Below are 20,532 nucleotides of genomic sequence, written 5' to 3'. Positions count from 1 at the left end.
AATAGCCAGAACCTGGAAACAGCCTAAGTGTCCCTCAGTTGAAGAATGGATAAAGAAACTGTGGTACATTTACACTATGGAATACTACTCAGCTAAAAAAAACAAGGAAATCCTGAAATTTGTGGACAAATGGATGGAATTAGAAATGATCATACTGAGTGAGTTAACCCAGAAGCAGAAAGGCTCACATGGTTTATACTCACTTATAATTGGGCACTAGCCCAAAAGGCATGTCCCAAGAAAGTCCTCACTTACCAGGAGATTGGGATAGGTGTGAGGACATCCTATTGGGACTCTAGGTAAGAGAAATATAGGAGATGGGGAAATAGTAGGATCCAGAGGATCCTAGAAACCTACAAGAACAACATCATGATGGACAGATCAGGGCCCAGGGGGTCTGCTCAAACTATTGCACCAACCAAGGACAATACAAGTCGTAAACATCGAACCCCTACTCCGATCTACCCAATGGACAAGACATTCTCCACAGTTATATGGAGAGTGGGGACTAACCCTGACATGAACTCTGGTGCCCCATATTTGACTACCTCCCCTTGGTGTGGAGGCCTGATGGCACTCAAAGAAAGAATAGGAAGGCTACCAAGATGAGACTTGATAGCCTGTGACCATAAAGTGGGGGAGGAGGTCCCCCTCGATCATGGACCTAGGGGAGGGGGATAGGGTGGTGATGGGAGGGAGGGAGGAACGGGAGGATACAAGTGATGGGATAACAATTTAGTTGTAACCTGAATAAATTAATAAAAAAGGGACCCTCTTATCATGAGTTGGAAATAGCTGGAAAAGAGCGGAGAGTTTGGGGAGTGTGTGCTTCTGAAATGAATGTGAATTAGGATTTGCAGTTTAACAGATCATGAAAATGAGCCAGTACCTGGCATCAGTGGGTAAGCCAGACCCTTGGATGCTTAGTTTAAAAACTCGACATTTCCCTTAGTGAAAATGAGGCCATGTAAGCTTGGCTGCATAGGTTGAACCTATTGTCAGTACTCAGGCGTGTCAGCCAGAGGTGCTGGTGCACACCTACCACTTGGAGGAGGAGGAGGAGGAGGAAGGAGGGTCAGTAATTCAGCCAAGGCCATCCTTAGCTATCTAGCAAGTTTGAGGTTAGCCAGGATTACATTAGATCCTGTCTCGGGGAATTTACAAAAAGTCAGCAATGCCCACTGTGTTTAGGCTGAATTCTAACTGTATATGCCCAGTGCCAAGTGTGTCCTGAGAAACAATACTGTGGTGTGGGAATTTCAAAAGCCAGGGTCAAGTTCAGGTCACTTTCCCAGGAAACCTGACACAGCCCCAGCTGCAATGCACAGCACAGCAACGTCTTTGGGCAGACGGGCTGTCACACCCACCCACATAGCAGGGATTCTGGGCTCAGGAACTAAAGAGCCAGGCTTTCGTTTGAGCATTTATGAGACCTGTAGTTGTTTGCGGGACCAAAGGGACATCTGCTCCTTCGGTTTTTGGAGCCTCGGTTTCCTTTCTTATACTTGCTTGCTTATTTAGTGTATTCTTGAGAGAGTTCTTGTCATGTTTCCAAGTTTGGCCTTGAACTCCTAGGCTGAAGCAACCCTGGCTCAACCAGCCAGTTTTCAGTAGCTGGGGCTAGGGGTGTGTGTCACGCCCCCTTTACTCATCTGTTTTTATCCTACAACCAACAGAATTGCCTCCTTACATAAACATAATGTTTATTGTAGAAGTTATAGATATGTACATATACACACATATACATACACATGTATGTATATATGTATGTATGTATGTGCATATGTATGTGTGTGTGTTTCCTGCTAGTTTATCCCCCAAAGAAAGAAAATACTGATTTTCTCCAGTGTCCTTTTCAAATACAACCTGCCTGTATTAAGCACTCTTTTCACTATGTTGCTTTAAGGATCAAAAAGTTTGGAGAAAATACTGTGAGTTGCAAGGCTCTTTAAAACTATTTTTTTTTCTTTTCTGTGGCCTTTTATTATTTCATCTCATGGTTTCTTTTTCTTAATTACTAAAATAACTGCTGATTACTTTGTTCATATTTTAAATTTTTATATAATGTTCATGTATTACTTAGGTGATAAGTGTATTGGCTATTTTCTCCTCCCCCTAAGCAAATAACTGAGGAAAAAGTCGTTAGGAAAAGGAGGGTTTGTTTTTGGCTCCTGGTTAAGAAGGATACCTCCTGGTGGGGGACGTGCAGCTTCCAGAGTGTGTGTGTGGGGGGGGGGAGTGGGCACACTTGGTCTGCTTTCAAGAAGCAGAGAAAGATGAACACAGGCGCTCAGCTGCCTTCTTCCTTTTATTCAGTCTGGATCTCCAGTCTGTGGACAGTGCTGCCCGCACTCAGGGTGGGTCTCTCTTTAGTTAAACCACTCTGGAGACATCTTCATAGCCACACTCGAAGGCGCGTCTCCTAGGTGACTCCGAACCCGGTGAATTACAACAACAACAGCAAAACTAGCAATACATATCCAATTAAAAAATGGCAAAATACAAAAGAATAAAAAAACCAAAGATCTGTAGCTCCACTGACTGGAGACAGTCACCTTTGTTGTCTGTAATAAGCTCAAAGCCAGCTTGGCCTATGCAGTATGATTTTGTCTCATAACAAACAAAACCCAACTAGAGTCACAAGAGTATTCTTGAAAAATTTTTAAAAAACAAAAACAAAAGCCAAAAGATTGCATGAAAGCTTGCTCTGCTGACTTTTTAATACACTCAAAACTTGTTTCAGTTTTTTGCTTGTGTTAATGTTTATGTTGGAATATACATATTTGGATCTTTAACTTTCCCTTTTGCAAATTATTGCATCACATTCTTCATCTGTTTACCCACTAATTTTTATTTGCCATTGTGGATCACAAAGTGTTTGTCAATGAGACAAGCCACTTTTTTGTAGCGGCTGACCTGTAGATACACGTAGGGTTTAGTGCATGGATGTAGCATGAGATTCCTGTTCCGCCTGCTCGTGGGGCCACGTGGGACAGCTGGGTATTTAATTATATTCCATGATCCTACTGAGTTCTGGGAATGGCTTCCAAGGAGAGACTGTTATATGTGCAGTTTGGCGCCATAGAACTGGGCAGAGCGAGTGAAATGGCTTGACAGGGAAGTACTAGCCAATCAAGCCCACTGACCTGAGTCTGACCCACTCGGTGAGAGGTCAGAGCTGTATCTTCAAGTTATCCTCCGACTTCCGCACATATGCCATGAAAGGTGTACACACACATATGTGCACGTGCACACACACATACACATGCACATACATGCACACATACAACACACACACACATGGACATACACATATACACATGCATAGGCATGTACACATAATCCATAAAAATGGAATAGAAGCTGGACAGTGGTGGCGCACATCTTTAGTTGTAGCACTTGGGAGGCAGAGGCAGGCTGATCGCTGTGAGTTCGAGGCCAACCTGGTCTACTGAGTGAGTTCCAGGGCACAGTGAAACCCTGTCTCAAAAACAAAATAAACAAAAACAGTATAATAGAAAACCGGTATGAGCATATATGTACTGTAAAACTTTCCAGCAGTCCCTTTTATAATATATTTTTATTTTGGTTTAATACTCTATTAATTTGAACTTACTAGTTTGTTAAGAAGTACTATTTACTTGAACTAATTTATTTTGAGAAACTAGGATTTGTAATTTGGAGGTTGGTCATTTCAATTGAAAGTCTCTATACATTCTGTTTTGGAACTGTTATTATTTTTTGAGGCAAAGTCTCTCTGTGTTATCTTGGCTATCCTGGAACTCACTCTGTAGACCAGGCTAGCCTGGAACTCACTCTGTAGACTAGGCTAGCCTGAGACTTGTAGAGATCCACCTGCTTCTGCTTCCTGAGTGCTGGGATTAATGGTGTGCACCATCACCGTGCACATTTTGGGCAATTATTTTAGCATCTTTCGTGTGTGTGTGTGTGTGTGTGTGTGTGTGTGTGTGTGTGTGTGTGCATTTACACACAAGTAGCACACAGTTCCCCTGGAACTGGAGTACAAGCAGATGTGAGCCACCCAGTGTGGGTGCTGGGAGCAAACTCTGGCCTAACAGAATGTTCTCTGACCACTGGACAACCTTTCCAGCCCCCTTGAAAACACTAAAAAACACATATGAAATGTGTCTAGAAGTCTTTTTGTTGATTCACTTAAGACATTTAAAAGACATTTTTGTGCTAAGAAGACGAAGTGCCTGATGCACAACTTGAAAACTTGAGTTTAGATTCCCCAGAACCTGGCATGATGCTGCCCAGCATTGGACGGAGGACTGAGGCAGGAGGATTCCTGGAGCAGCCAGCTAGTCCCGCTGGATTTATATATTTCAGGCTCTATGAGAGACCCTGTCTCAAGACATGAATGCAGAGAGTGAATCAGGAAGACACCTGACGCTGACCTCTGACCATGTCACCCAAATCTGGATCCACACTAACCAGTGTGTATGGAAGCACTTAGACTCCACCAGAACAAAGTGCAAACAACAGGATCTCCTCGCTCTTTAGTTAACCCAAGTATCGAAAATAATATCTTTCAGCAAATAATTGGTATAGAAACGGTTGGTTTTCTTCTTATTTCGATTCTTTAAATGCAGATGTCTTTATCCAGGGTCCTCATATGTCTTTACCCATAAGTCCTCTGCAGCCTCTGTTTCTGTTTTGGACAAACAGGGATGAGATCCGCGGGTGATGTGTGTCCTTATGTGTCCCGGCAGTGCCCTGAGCTGCTCTGGTTCTTGGCCTGCATTCTGTGTTGATGACCGAGGGGTGCTGGCGTGGTGGGACCTCTGGTTTGTCCTGTAAATCCTGGGAGCTTAATTTGCACACATATAAAATAAAATCATACCGCAACTGGTGTGGGAACAGTAGCCGATGCCCAGGCTGGGGAGAAGCACATTAGGTCAGTGCTATTCAGGACACACCCACTGGCAGATAGAATGTAAAAATCTTCTTTCAATATGCTTATGAAGACTGTTGTGTGTGGAGAGGAACAAATGTTGCTACCGACCTGTTTCCCCAAGCCGAAGAACACCACTTGTGACCTCCCCACACAGGAGAAGGGCAGAGTCTCTGTTACTGTGTGTGGATGTCATGGTTGGCAGGGGATCTCCATTGCTACAGGGTGGTGGAGGTTTGTCTCTTCTTTGAAAAGCGATTGAGCAAATAGGAACCAACTTGGTCTCAGAGCTGGAGATTAAATCAGTGAACAGAAATGACTGATTCAAGTCACTATGAGTGATAAGCTTCTAACCTTGGAAAAGTTGCATATTAATAGGTAGAAGAAAAGGCGGGCACAATAATTAAGTATAAACTGGAGTGGTGATAGCATAAGGCCGACACTGGCAGGGTGTGTGTGTGTGTGTGTGTGTGTGTGTGTGTGTATGGTATGTGTGTGGTGTGTGTGTGTGTGGTGTGTTGTGGGGGGGGTATGTGGGTGTGTGTGGTGTGTATGGTGTGTGTGTGTGTGTGTGTGTGTGTGTGTGTGTGCGTGTGTGTGTGTGTGCTGGGGTGTGTGTGTGCGTATGTGCGTATGGTGTGTGTGGTGTGTGTGTGTGTGTGGTGTGTCGTGGGGGGTATGTGGGTGTGTGTGGTGTGTATGGTGTGTGTGAGGGGTGTGTGTGTGTTGTGTGGGTGTCATAGGGGGATGTGGGATGTGTGTATGTGGTGTATGTGTGTGTGGTGTGTGTCGTGTGTGTGTGTGTGTGTGTGTGTGTGTGTGTGTGTGTGTGTGTGTGTGTGTAGGGGGCAACGGTGAAGTCCAGAGGAAAGAATGAGGTACAAATCCTGGGAGGATGAATGCCCCAGGCGGTGACCAGCAGACCCAGTCTCTGTGCCCCTGTACCTCTCAGGGCACCGCTCTCCAGATCTAACAGATCCTGTTTTTCTTACCTGACCATGGCCTTGGGGATGAGAGGCCTTTTAATTCTAATCCTTACCCAGATATGTCAAGAAAAGCCAGTCTGTTAGATGGAAACTTTCAACCTCTGGTATCTCAAGGCTCTGTGATCATTTGAGAAAGGAGCTGGACTTTCCTGACCTCATGAGCCTTGGGTTCTTATGGGAATAGGCTAGCCATGCCTGCTTTTATCTATGGGTGCTTAATAAAGTGATGAAGTGACTACTGGGCAGACAGGGTAGCCCCTCTGTGAAAGTGGGGTGTATGTTCTCTACGGACTTGACACACATTTGACTTTCTAGTATTTTGAAAGTTACATGGTTTCTTTCCATGGTCTTGTTTTTCTTCTAAATAGACAAATATTGGTACAGTGTGTGTGTGTGTGTGTGTGTGTGTGTGTGTGTGTATGAGTGTCTATGCCATCTTCTTGGTGGCAGGCGCCTGTACCCACTGAGCCATCTCACCAGCCCTGATACCTATTTTATAAAGGTTAGACTGAAGCGATGCCTGTAGTGTAACCACAGTGGCTGGGTGTAGGAAGTGCTTAGGCATTGTTAGCCGTAAGTAAGCTTTGCATGCTTCTTGTGCATGGTCCATGTCTGTGTCTGTGTCTGTGCGACGTCCCAGTGACGGAGGGCAGCTGGGTGTGAGTCAGGTCGGATGCTCTCCCACAATCCAATAGGGAGAGTGGCACAGCAGTTATCAGTCACAGCCTGGAACGATATTCACTTTGTTTCTCAATACATGCTGGCTCCCACGCCCTCTTTGGTCCCCATAGCTAAGGAAGTGTTGATTCTGGTGGTGGCCCTCAGTTGTGTTGTCCCTGCTGAAGGCAGGCTGCTCCTCGGCACTGGAATGATCTCCCATATGCCTACCTCTTCTCCCTGGTGCTGCTTACACTAAGCCCAGATCTGCCGGGTCCAGCTCAAGGAGTCTGGAGCCCTGGCTGCCTGAATAGCAGGCCTGAGGAGCTAAAGTTTTCTCTCATGCCTGACCATTGTGCATCCTAGTACAGACAGTGCTCTCTGGAAAGCACTCCTGGGTGCTCCGCCAGGGCAGTGCTGCTTGCTGATTGGTTGAAGACCCCCAGTGTGGAATCATCTCACCTCTTAAGCTTGACAGACATGCGTTTCCCCTGCATCCTCACACCCTTTTGAAAGGGTCAGGCAGGCATCGGGATGTGATCGTCTGATCTCTGACTTTCCCCTTGCGTTTCTTGTTATCAGGATGAGAGGATTGAGGAGGCGGTGTGCATTAAGTGGATTCAAACCGAGGTTTAAGTAAATCTCTGGTCACCTCCTGCGCCCCCTCCAGTCCTTCCAAGGCCAGAGATGCCCACCCTTGGCTCCAAGGACTGCCGTTTCATTGCCGTCCTGCCTTGTGAGGTGGTGCAACTGAGGCATTGGGCCCTTTCTAGAATATGCTGTTTGTATGGAAAATACACTACAGGCTCCACTGGCCTGTGGGCAGCCCTGAGCAATGACCACTCAGTGGCGGGCGTCCATGCCTGACAGGAGTTCCCATGACCTGGGCAAACACTAGACAGTGTGAACAGGACTCAAGTGTGAGCTGTGTGAGCACACTCTCCTCTTGTGATGGCGTTGTGCCTTCTTCTACAGGACAGCACGTGGGTTGGGCACAGATGCGTCAAATGTCTTAGCTAAGGAGATGGCTAAGTCGTTCTACAGTGTCCATAGAGAGGGGAGAAGATGCTGCTGTGCTCTTGTGGACGTTTTTTTTTTTTTCTGAATGGAGGAAGGAGGAAAGGAATCTCATGTGTGGAGCAAAAATGCTGTATTGTGTTCCAAGATTTTTTTTTTTTACCTTGGCCAGGAAGCTTAGACTCAGCTCTGTTAGTATGATATGAAGAAGGAATTCCTAAACTTAAGATGGAAGGAGATTCAACTTCGAGCATCTTTTGAGGCTAGATGGAAAGGCCCGAGGTCAGTCACTGTGATGCCGGGGTCAGTCCATGGCCATCTTTAGGAAGCTTAGGGTCCTTAAGAAGATCCTTAAACTTCTAGTGTTTGACACTTGGCTACAAGAAGCTGGCATCCAGAAGTATCATAGCTTTGGGATATGCTTATAAAGTGGAGGCCATCACAGTCGGCAGGCTCCAAACAAGACGTACTTAAAAAGGAAAATGTGTAAGTCTAAGTAACGTCCTGGTGGAAAATCTTTGCCTGTGGGTGGCCACAAGTTATGGAAGGTGACATATAAGTGACACACATTAAAAGGCTCACCCTTTGACAACACTACTAGGTATTTTTGGGCTGCTACCAGATTGATTGATTGATTGATTGATTATTTATGTTTTGTGAGACAGAGTCTTACTCTGTAGCCCAGGCTATCCTGTAACTCATCCTATGTAGCCCAGGCTGTCCTTGAACTTGCAGTCATCTCCCTGCCTCTGCCTCCTGAGTGCTGGCATTGCAGGTCTGTGCAGCACACACAGCTGTCTTGCTGTCAAGTCTCATCTGAGACCTGGAAGTAGAGATTAAGAAGAAGTCTGGACTTGAGACTGTAGAAGAGAGGCAGCAGAGATGGGAGAACCAGACATCAAGATTTACGAATGCCATTTGTTCCTGCATTTGTGAAGGTTGCTGGGAGGAGCCCTTGGTTTAGCTTGAAAGAAAATATGATCCTCATGAACCAGGTTAACAATAATGAAGGCAGAATTTAGGGTGGGGGGTAGAGGCAAGAAGTGGAAATTCATAATTTCAAATTAAGACCCAACACCAGGAATCCATCAGTTAAAGGACATTGTTGCGTGTGGGGTTTGTTTTGTCATCAGGATAGATTTAAAGTCTGGATATTTCGGCCTCAGAACACAGATCAGTTCTTTGCCCCACGCCTTCCCATTTGATGAAGTGGTACCTCCTCCCATTTCTAGCTAAGTCTCAAATCTAGAAGTAAAATTTGTTTCTTCCTCCCCCTTTTCTCCCCTGCTCATCCTTCATATTCACAAAACCGTTGTTCTAGGCCATGCCCAGACCTCCTCTCCTGGGCTCCGCCCTGTACACTTTGTTCTCGGCATATCACTCCTAGCAAGGCAGCCCCCACTGACCCCTGTGTGCCTCTTACGGAAGTGTGCCTGCAGCTCGCACAGGCCCTGCCATCTCTGCCTAGCACTGCTGTCTGCTGTCTCTGCTTTCTTCTGTTTGGTGATGATGGCTGGTGTTGCCCCTGCCGTAAGTCCCTGAGCACTGGCCAGTTGGCCTATCCGAGGCGCGCCCTTCCCCCACCTCACCCTTCATCCAAACCATTGGCTCCTTCTCGGCTGCCCTACAGCAACGTTCTAGAGACTCTTTCCCTGACCTCTCACATAGAAATAGCTTCTCAGAAGTCTGTTCTTTGGAGAATAAGACTACACTCTCAGCTTTGTCTAATCTTAGCATGGCTTGCGTGTCTCCCCTGAGAGAGCAGAGACCTGTCCTGCCTTGTCCACTGTCTTCCCAGTAGGCAGTGCAAGGTGAGAGAAGCCTGCTCCTTAGCTGAGCGTGAGGACGTGCATGGGTGACCCCTGCCCAAGGGAGCCACCGACAGCACCTGTGATGGTGGTCTTCCTTCCTCTGGGGTCTGATGACTGGTCCTCTCTTCCCTTGCAGCCGCCCGTGCCAGCTGCCCTTTCCGTCCACGGTGCAGCAGCATAGCCCCATGCCCTCTCAGACTTCCTCCATCAGTGGGCCTCTGCACTCCGTCTCCCTGCCCCTTCCGCTTCCCATGAGCCTGGCGGCTCCGCAGCCTCCGCCGGCCTCCCCCAGCCAGCAGCTTGGACCAGACGCCTTTGCGATTGTGGAGCGAGCCCAGCAAATGGTGGAGATCCTCACGGAGGAGAACCGTGTGCTTCACCAGGAGCTTCAGGGCTGCTATGACAACGCCGACAAGCTCCACAAGGTACGTGACATGCACAGGTAATTTGATGGATCATGGGGGGAACAGAGAGGTAAATGATGGGCTGTCATTGGCACAAGACCACTCGGTTCTTGGGTACAAGCATGGATCCTAGAGATCTTAGGAATCTGAGGGCCTGTCTTGGCACTTCCTGTTTCGAATGCAATGCAGACGAAAGAAGATCCTTGACAGCCATACTATGAACACAACTCTGGACACACCAGCCGCTCATGATCACTCTAGAAGAAATAGAAAGGCCTTCTTGAAGAGTGGGACAAAGGGCCTGTGGGAGAATCACACGGTACCAAAGGAACCTTGCTCTCTCAGCTCCACCCCACTTAGGGAGGGACTGAAAACATGGCTTTGGCCTTCTGGTGACCAGGGTGATGGCACCAGTGCCTCTTACCCATGGCTTAAGGCTCTACCATAACTGTCACCTGAGCGTCCATGTGTGCTAGCCTCTTTTAGTCCCCCCCCCTTTTTTTGTATTATTCTATTCATTTAAAAAGCTTTGCCAGTTGGCTTATAAAATAATGAGTTCCATCCTAACATTTTCACCCACTATGTCATGACATATGACTTTGCTTACAGTCCCTTTACTCCATTGTACACTCTTGTCCCCTCTCCTGTGCGTCCCTTTCTTCCCACAAACAGCCCTTTCAAATGTCATGTCCTATACACTTATATTTTTAAAAAAATACACTCACAGCCAGGCGTGGTGGCGCACACCTTTAATCCCAGCACTCTGGAGGCAGAGGCAGGTGGATCGTTGTGAGTTCGAGGCCAGCCTGGTCTACAAAGCGAGCCCACGACAGCCAAGGCTACACAGAGAAACTCTGTCTTGGAAAAAAAATACGCTCACTATATAAGAAAAAACATGTGTGATTCTGAGTCTGGCTTGCTTCACTTAAATAGTGGTCTCCAGTTCTAGCCACTTCCTGCAAATGACATAAGTTAATTTTCCTTAGGAGCTGAGTAAAGCTGCATTGTGTATTAAATCACATTTTCCTTACCCGTTTGTCTGTTGGATGGGTGTCCGGGTTAGTCTCACGTCTTTCTTGGCTGTCACCTCCTCCAGTCTGCCCTGCGCTCCACAGCACTGCGCTAGACGTTGTTGGGAGTCACGTGGGAACACTCCTATGCTGGACTCCCTTTATGCCAGTTACAGACCTGTGGATCTGTCTTCGCAGCAGATTGGCATTCTTGACATGGTAAAATATGAGCAAATAAACTCAGACCTACAGTTTCAATCCCGTGCCTTGCAAGTCCTACATATGAAGAGGTTTTCCACTGCGCATCTGTTCGCAGTTAGGTACAACCGTATTAGTTTTCTGTAGCGCTGTCTCACAGGCAACACTCAGTAATGAGGCCCAGCCTGGCAAGGAGACAGGAGCAGGGCCTCTGGAAAGAACGTTTCCCCCCACTTTAATATCTTCCTCATGTGAAGCTGGAACTTCATTGATCATTATAAGTGATAATAATACAAAAATAAGATAGTTAAGGGGGCTGGAGATACAGCTTAGTGGTTAAGAGTACTTGCTGCTCTTGCAGAAGACCTGAGTCCCCTTCAGAGAACATATTAGGTGATTCACATCTGCCTGGAACTGCAGGGGATCCAACACCCTCTTCTGGACTCCTTAGATACTCCCACACTTATGGTGTGCATGCATGTGTGCAATACATGTATGTAAATAATAAGCAAATAAGTAAATTAAAAATACACACACACATATACACACGCGCGCGCACACACACACACATATATATAGTTTTTTGAGACAGCATTTCAATCCCTATCCTGGACTCACTTTGTAGACCAAGCTGGCCTCAAACTCACAGAGATCCGCCAGCCTCTGCCTCCCCCAAGTGCTGGGATTACAGGCATGTGCCACCACTCCCAGCTTATAAATAAAATCTTTTAAAAGGAGTATTTCGGTTAGTTTAGCTTCATCCCTTCATCCTGTCGGTACAGAGAGACTTTTGCTGATTAACGTCACACAGCATGCCCAGAGTCTGTTCTCAGAGGGTCGCTGTGGCTCTTAGGGGCAGGAGGAGGAGCAGAAGGGAGCAGAGGTGGAAGTCGAGGCCCAGAAAGACAGCCGTGAAGATGCAAGGCTTCACACTCGGGCCATCGCACTGCCAGCATCACAGAGGCTCTGGCACAAATCACAAATGCCGCTTCAATGCTGGGTCTTTCTTACAGTTTGAAAAAGAGCTGCAGAGGATCTCGGAAGCCTACGAGAGCCTGGTCAAGTCCACCAGCAAGCGCGAGTCTCTGGACAAGGCAATGAGGAACAAGCTGGAAGGCGAGATCAGGAGACTTCATGACTTCAACAGAGATCTCCGAGGTCTGTCGTGTCCCTTCTCTGCCATCATGGCAGGTGTCTTTCTTGACCACTGTTTTTAACTTCATTGCATGTGTGTGTTTACTTCAGAGGACAGCTTTTGAGCGTTGGTTTTCTCTGTCTTGTTGAGGTGTAGTCTCTCTTGGTTCTGCCATACTTGATGCTCCAGCCTAGCTGTCTTAGGGACTTATGATGCCTGGGGTTATGGGTGCAAACCCCTGCATCTGCCTTTTGTATATTTTTTTGGGGGGGCCCTGGGGTCTGGGACTTGTACCCAGGTAGTTTGGCCTTTGTAGTTAGCCCTTTTACCTGCTGAGATATCTAGCCAGCCTCACCTTTTTTTTTTTTTTAGACTAGATCTCTTGACGAACCTGGAGCTAACACAAGTAGGCTGGCAGGCCGTCAAGCCCCAGGATCCCTCTGCCTCCCTGTATGCAGCTTTTACATGAGTGTTAGGATCAAACTCAAGTCATTATGAGTGAACTTTCTAACAACCATCTTCCCAGCTCTGCTCCCCCCCCCCCAAGATTTTTCTTATGATAGCTTGGAAAATACAGTATTGATCCTGCTCCCAAATGGCTCATTCTGAGGCCCTGACACACAGCTCTAGGCAGTGAACATATTTCTCAGTTGTGTGATGACCTAGGCTCATTTCTCCTTTGCAGATCGGCTGGAGACCGCCAATAGGCAGCTGTCCAGTAGGGACTACGACGGGCACGAAGACAAAGCCGCAGAGAGTCATTACGTGTCACAGAGTGAGTATGTGTGTCTACCCCCAGAGCTTTTCTCTTCAGATTGCAGGACCCTGGAGCAAGGGTCATACCAGCTTCTAGGAGGTTCTGTGCTGTTTCCTTTTGTGACCCACAGTCCTGGGCTGAGCATCTCCTCAGTCGATCAGGGGCAAAGCGGAGCTGTCAGACCTCATCTCAGTGATGCTGAGTTGTCTGTGTATTAACTAGCCTTCTTGTGGCTGTGACAAAAATGCCTGACAAAATCATCCATGGGAGGAAAGGTTTATTTTAGCTCATGGTTTGGGGATGAGGTCCTTCACGGTGGGGAGGGCACAGCAGTGGGTGGTGAGGCTGCCCGTACATGCCCATAGATGAGGTACATTTGGGTGGATCAGGAGGTGGAGAGAATTCTGACACCAGCCAGCTTTTTCCTTCTTCGCTTTTCCTTTAGCTTGGGATTGGCCCACATTCAGGAAGGGGCTTTCTTCTTCAGTTATCTCTTTCTGGAAATGCCTGAGACATTTATTAGTCTAAGGAAGCTCCTTGCTGTCTATCATCCCTTCCAGGAAACAGGGTGCTTCTTGGACTCACTCTTTCAAAAATAAGTCACAGCCGCCTTTCCAGGAAGGGTCAGGGCACTCAGCGGTGGAGTCCGGTGCTCCAGACAGGGCAGATTCTGGCCTGCTGTCGCTTTCCCACACACATCCCGTGGGCATCATCACCCTGCGCATGTCCACGCTTGGCGTCCCAGGAGCCCCCAAGCCCATTTCATCCAGGAGTAGGGACAGTGTTTTTGTAAGTTTCCAGGTTTATAGGGAAAATACTAGTTTTTCTAAAGGCAAATAGTAGCCTCAAATGGGTTTTGAAAAACCATCAGCCACAGTTTGAATTTCTGCAAACTGATTGTATGAGCCAGAAATGAAAAACTCAAACTGTAATGTTTTTAAAAGCTGTTTAGAAAATTGTATTCCAATGTATGTCATAATTCCTTACAACATCATGAGTAAGTGTTCTCAGCTTAGGGCCTGGAGAGATGGCTCAGAGGTTAAGAGCACTGCTTGCTCTTCCAGAGGTCCTGAGTCCAATTCCCAGCAATCGCTTGGTGGCTCTCCACCACCTATACTGGGATCACACCTCTTCTGGTGTGCAGGTGTACATGCAGATAGAGCACTCATACATTAAATAAATAAATCTTTTAAAAACAAATAAAGAAAACACAGCTTAAAGGCAATCCGAAACAACAAAAATTAGTATATTCAAGAAGTAGCCATCCATCATAGTATTCTTATATGTGGTTTTATCAAGGTCCTAAATTATTTATTTATTTATTATACAGTGTTCTGCCTGCTTGTACACCTGCACACCAGAAGAGGGAACCAGATCTCATGATAAATAGTTATGAGCCACCATGTGGTTGCTGGGAATTGAACTCAGGACCTCCAGAAGAGCAGACAGTGCTCTTAACCACTGAGCTATCTCTCCCCCTAAATTATTATTATTGTTGTTGTTGTTATTTTGGTTTTTCGAGACAAGGTTTCTTTGTGTAGCTTTAGCTGTCCTGGACTCACTTTGTAGATCAGGCTGGCCTTGAACACACAGAGATCTGCTTCTGCCTCCCTGAGTACTGGGATTATAGGTGTGTGCCTCTGCACCAGGCTCAAGGTCTCAAATTCTTAAGGCAAAGAAATAATTGACTAAATTTGGTTATTTTTTAGTAGTTTGGCTTAACTTCCTTTCCATCTCCCAAACTGACTCATGACTTCATGCAGTGCTGAGCCCTGTCTTATTTAAATTGCATCCCGTCCCTTTGTAGTCTTTCAGTAGGTGGCTGCTGTGGGCTCCAGATTCACAGACACAGCTGTGACTTTTGGACCCTTGGGCTCTTGCTTTACCAACAGAATGTGTCTCTTTACAGTGATGTCATCGTTGAATCATCTGAGTTGACATAGGAAAGTTGTGGTGGCTGGTTTTATGTCAGTTTGACACAAGCTAGGATCATTGGAGAGGAGGGAGCCTCAGTTAAGAAGAGCTTCCGTAGGATCTGTGGGCAAGCCTGTAGGGCACTAATTAGTGTTTGATGGGGGAGGCCCAGCCCATTGTGGATGGAACCACCCTGGGCTAGGGTTTTGGGTGCTATAAGAAAGCAGGCTGAACAAGCTAGAGGGAGCAAGCCAGTAAGCAGCACCCCTCTGTGGCCTCTGCCTCAGCTCCTGCCTCCGGGTCCTATCCTGTCCTGTTTGAGTTATTGTCCTGACCTCCTTTAATGATGGGCTACAATATGGAAGTGTAAACCAAATAAACCCTCTCCTCCTCAACTTGCTTTTGATCATGGTGTTTCATCTCAGCAATCGAAACCCTAAGACAAAAGTCAAGTCCTGTGTGTTTTTTGCATGACAGTATTGATGCCTTGCTTTTGGGTGACGGTGTGCGTGGGCATAAGGGAGACATGCTGGCTGTGCTCAGACAGGCTGTAAGTCTGTATTGCAGTTCATGTCATGGAGTGAGCGTTCGTTGGTCTCCCAGCCAAGGCTGGTGCTGATGGAATAATATGGTTTGGTGTTGATGAGCTCACTCACCTCTGGCGCAGAGCTGCATCAGCAGCAGCAGGCAGGCCTTGATGCCCCTCTGGATTGATAGGGAGGGGATTGTTTGTTCTGCACAAACATGCTTTTCTGTCTTTCAGTGGCACAGACAAAGAGGCCACATGGGATTTTTCTATATTTCTTTTTGTTTCTTTATTTGTTTTTCAAGACAGGGTTTCTCTGGTAGCCTTGGCTGTCCTGGACTCTCTTTGTAGACCAGACTGGCCTCCAACTCACAACGATCCGACTGCCTCTGCCTCCCAAGTGCTGGGATTAAAAGCGTGCGCCACCATGCCCACCCAGCTGCCACAGGCATTTTTCAAATGCTTAGAGGCATCGCAAGGTTGATGTGTTTGATAACTGAGTTTAGGCAGGGCATTTCAGGCAGGCCTGGGAGTGAGCGGGGCTCCTTCACCCACGTACAATCTTCATAGCACACCTAACCCGCTTCCTTCAGCGTTATCAGTATTCAAAATGTTTTGCTCTTCTGGCATGGCTTATGGATGGATTTAAGGGTGTTACCGGACAGTTTTTTGAATATTGAGAAAATTAGCATGGCCCCTAGTTACAATGCAGGTGTTCCCCAAGTCTGTGGTAGCATTCATAGTGCTGAGAAGTACAGTGCCTCTGTGGGGGCTTGAATGAGAGGCGTCCCAGTCGCAGGAATCCAAACGCTTAAGTGGTTCTCAGCTAACGGCAGCGTTTGGGAGACTTGGAAGGTATGTGGACTTGTTGGGAGAAGGAAGTCACTAGAAGCAGGCTTTGAGAGTTTAAAGACTTTTGCCACTTGGATTTGGCTTTCTCAGCTTCCTGCTTGCAATTTGAGATGTGAACTCTCAGCTGTTCTCGCTGCCATCACGATGGACTCTTAACCCTCTTAACTCATAATAAACGCTTTCTTCTCTAAGCTGCCTTGGCTGTAGTGTTTTATCACAGCAGTAGCTAATAACTAATAGAGCATGTGACTCCAGCGAAAATAATCTCTCACCTAGCTGTGGACCTGCAAGCTGCAGTAGCAACCTGCTTATTAAGATACGCCCACAGGTGCAATAGTGGCAGGAATGTTGTGGGAGCAACCAACCACTCTTACATTGGATTTAAGGCACGTTCCACAAGATAGAATGCACACCCGACACCCTCAGTGAGGCCAAGGTCCTGTTGTTAGAGAGGTAACAGACCCTAGGGGAGAGCCTGCTACTATTATTCTGCAAAAAGATGCCATCAAATGGCTTCTAATAGCATATTGTCATGCCCGTAGATCAATGCATTACGCAACCCTCATTGGAGATAATTCTTACAGTATATGGTGATTGATTATGCTGTTATCTATACATTTTTCAAGTAACTGCACTTAATGCCTTCTGGGTTGTATGTCACATATAGACTTGTTTCTAAGTTGTATGCAATGTTAGGTATAAATCTAAGTTTAAAACAGAAAGATGAGCTTGAAGAATACCGTTTATGTGTAATGCTTTGAAGGCCAACTGGGTAGGCAGATAGATAACAAATTGACGAGGGACTAACCTTCAGCCAGAGAGAAAAGACATTTTAATATATGGGAAACGTTAATGTTTTGTACTGAGACAGCAGACGTCAGTAATACAGATCAGGAACTGAGAAGCAAGTGATAGATTAGTAGGTGTTGGAGGGCAGTCGGGTAATGGCAGTATGGAGTAGGTATGGCCAGAGCAACTAGATAATGGGTTAGTTACTTTTCTCATTGTTTGTGGTCAAATATATGACACGAAACAATGTGCGGGAAGACAGGTTTGTTTTTGGCTCAGGTTTGAGAGGATAAAGCCACTCTGACAGGCACCTCTGAGAAAGTCAGGCCTTTACAAAACTAGAAAAGCACGGTCTGCAGGGTGACTGTTTTATTTTCAAGGGAATCTTCCCCCCAAGTGTGACAATAAGTGATAGTCAACTTAAACTCTGACTGTCCACACTTTGTGAGCAGAGCCGGCTAAAGAAGGCTGCCTGTCACATTCTGATGCCTGCTGCCTCCAGGAAGCGTGCTATGGTTTTCACATTGATGGTTTTACAACTGCCGTTTGCTCGGCACTGACAGTGCTAGAGCTGAGAACTGAGCTGCGTTGTGTGGCCCATATTCCTTTAACTATGTAATGAGGCAGACGGGTAGAGAAGCAGATCATCAGTTGGGCTTCATGTGGCCTCAGGGAACCCTCACAGAAACAGGAAGCCTGCCAGGAAGCCTCAACAACTCAGATGATGGTCGTTTGGGGAATCCTTCCGATAGGGGTTAGATATTCTTGTTTGTAGGTGTTTTATTTTAACCATTTTAAAGGGGTTCTTAATATCTCTTTCTCCATTGCCCACCCCAATCCCTTCCAACACCCCAATACCAGGTAGGAGAGAATGAAGGTTAGTGGGGAGACGGGGTGTAGGTCTCTTAGCTACTCCCTGCTGGTTAGGGATGTAGTTCCTTGGGGCAAGGCCAATCTTCCTTTCAGGGTATCTCCAGCTTCTTCTAGTCACACTGCATCAACAGCAGCCAGGAACAGCAGGGGGAGCAGCAGCGTTCTTCTTTCCTGGAGCGCCCCCCGCCTCCTCACCCCCCCACTCCCCTCACCCCCCACCCCCCACCCCCGTGCCATCCTTCTCTGGGCTTTGGCGTTTATTCTCTCTCAGAGTCCTCAGAATTGAACTGTCTGCAGCTGGCACAGAGCCCCTCTCAGAGCCTACAAGAGACAAATAATCTGCTGCGTTGGGACAGTTAGAATCAGCCTCTTATCTCACACCTGGGATTAAAGCAAAAACATGTTTACATAACTGGGTTTCTGACGACACCCAAACTTTCCGCTGCGCCTGTTATACACTCCACGCATGCCCCACCTCCCACCCCACCCCCCATCACATGTATAAATTAGTAAGGGCTTACATAGTCATTTCAGTCTCCCCCATGGCCCAGTCCACTCTCTAAAAGCGCAGCCCGGACCTGCCATCCCTACCGCTCTACTCCTGCTTGGCTGTGTTTCCAGAACCTGCCACTTAGAGGCATTTAGTAAATATTTACTCAGTTTCCAACGAAATGGCGGCCATGATCATTTATTTAAACTAGTGGTTAGATGCTGTTTGCTGTGAACTCTCCTGTTCCAGGCCATGACAAGCACACCCTCTCTGTTTAGACGGAAGGAAGTTCAGGTTTTGAAGGAATGCGTGCTCATCTCTGCAGCTGTAGCTCTGCAGCACCCACAGATGATTCCTAAACAAACGGGGGAACCACGTTGCAATCACACTGTACAAGTCCCTGGGCTGGACTTGACCTATGGACCATAGTGTGCTGACCTCACTTCCCACCGCCGGTGGGAAAGAAAAGAAGGGGGAGGGAGGGAGGGATGCAGGGAGGGAGGGAGGGAGGGAGGGAGGGAGGGAGGGATGCAGGGAGGGAGGGAGGGAGGGAAGAGGCAGCAGTGGAGGAAGCATCAGCAGCAACTGTTGTGGGGGGAGGGGGTGACGCTTGCCTAGCATACTCAAAATCCAGGTTCCTCTTTCCTGGAGCAAGGGGCAGGTGGGGGTGGGAGTGGGGGAGGGGGAGGGGGGGTGGCACTGCCAGAGACCTTGAGCCCCATCCCATATTGAAGCAATTTTCTCTAGTTTTCTCATTTGTCTGCAGGCTGACAGGAAAATTAAGGAGTCTCTGTTCTGAAGCTCTTAGGTGGGTGCCTGGGGCGTAGTAAATCTCTGGGAATATCTACCAGTTTTTGTTATAACTAAGCAAAAGTCTGTTAAGTACCAAATCCCTAAACCAAGCATCCTGGATGGTTGTTTTAACCCTCAAACTGGCCCTACAAGACACGCCTTGTTAGTTTCCTGGATGGGACGGAGTGTCTGAGAGGTGACACCACATTCAAGACCAACTGTACCTGCTGTTCAAGGTGCCCGGTCAGACCAGGCTGGCCCCAAGTCAGAACCCATGGCACAACTGGTTTTCAGAGTAATCACTGTAGGAGCTAACAAACTTCCAGGTCACAGGAACCAGAGCCATGAGGTGAAAGGGGTCCTCCTCCCTCCCCACAGTTCTGGGCAGTGCATGCCCACTGAGCGAACCAACCGCTTAAGGCGAGAATCCCCGTGTGCCACCACCTTGCCTCTTCTAGGAATTCCCAGCATACACTGGAGTTCGGTCAAAGCTTTAACACAAAGCTAGCCTTTCTGGACAATCCATCCCAAGAAGCTTTCACCAGTGCCCTGTGCTGCCTGTGCTGCATGTGTGCCTGTAACTGATGTGCTTGGAGAAGTCCATGATGAGTCTGTGCAGTGGTGGGTCACGTTACGCTGAGGCCGCCGTGTGCTTCGGAAGCACGTGTCTGTGCACAGTACATGGGCGAATGTGCGGTCACAGTAGCAGGGTATGGGTGCAAATTCTGCCATTCCCACTAACAAGAATCACTTCTGTGAGTGAGTTATTGATGCATTCTTAGCATGATTTTCTTCAGCTGAAAAACAAGAATAGTAATGGTACCCTCCTCTAGCAGTAAGCCCAGAAGGGTGAGATGCATCACAAACATGGGCAGATACGATTATAAATATTATCTGGATCTCATTTGGAACTTTGTGATCAAGAGCACCACTTCCTGTCAGTTGTGCCAGGCCAGAAGCTTGAAGCCTGTGTGAATGCTACTTAACGACAAGAGTCACACCCAGACTGGCCATAAATTCATGATGAATTTCCTGCCTCAGTTTCTCTAGAATTACAGGTAGAAGCTATCATCATCACAAAAAGCTCTCTTTATATTATCACTTACACTGTTTCATTTCGCCAGCTTGTTATTGTGTTTGGCATGGTGCACTCTTGGAGGCAGAGGATGACTTGCAGGAGTTAGATCTCTCATCCTACAGGACTTGAACTCAGGGCATCAGGCTTGGTGGTGAGCAAGCTTGCTGAGCCTTCTTGCCAGCCCTGTTACTTTGAAACTTTATTAGCATGTTTTCACTGTATAAAGTAACAAGTTTCATCTTGCATATAATGTACTTGACATCCATACCCTCTGTTACTCTCTTGTCCCTGTTTACTCATCTACTGATCCTGTCTGTCTGCTCTCGGG

At 47.1% G+C, this 20,532-nt stretch overlaps 1 protein-coding gene across 9 annotated transcripts in view; it reads left to right on the top strand.

Moving 5' to 3' along the window:
• AMOTL1 (angiomotin like 1) overlaps positions 1 to 20,532 on the top strand; it is a 123,269-nt gene that overhangs the window by 79,885 nt on the left and 22,852 nt on the right. For all 9 annotated transcript variants that reach the window (XM_084782910.1, XM_084782909.1, XM_084782908.1 and 6 more), the window contains 3 exons: positions 9,523 to 9,811; positions 12,012 to 12,156; positions 12,819 to 12,908. In XM_084782910.1, coding sequence (XP_084639036.1) covers positions 9,523 to 9,811; positions 12,012 to 12,156; positions 12,819 to 12,908 — 524 coding nt within the window. The remainder of the gene's footprint in view (positions 1 to 9,522; positions 9,812 to 12,011; positions 12,157 to 12,818; positions 12,909 to 20,532) is intronic.

Source organism: Acomys minous, assembly GCF_964271855.1.
Source record: "Acomys minous genome assembly, chromosome: 5".
In the NCBI taxonomy this organism is placed as follows: Eukaryota; Metazoa; Chordata; class Mammalia; order Rodentia; family Muridae; genus Acomys; species Acomys minous.
This window is presented reverse-complemented; position numbering and strand designations above follow the sequence as displayed.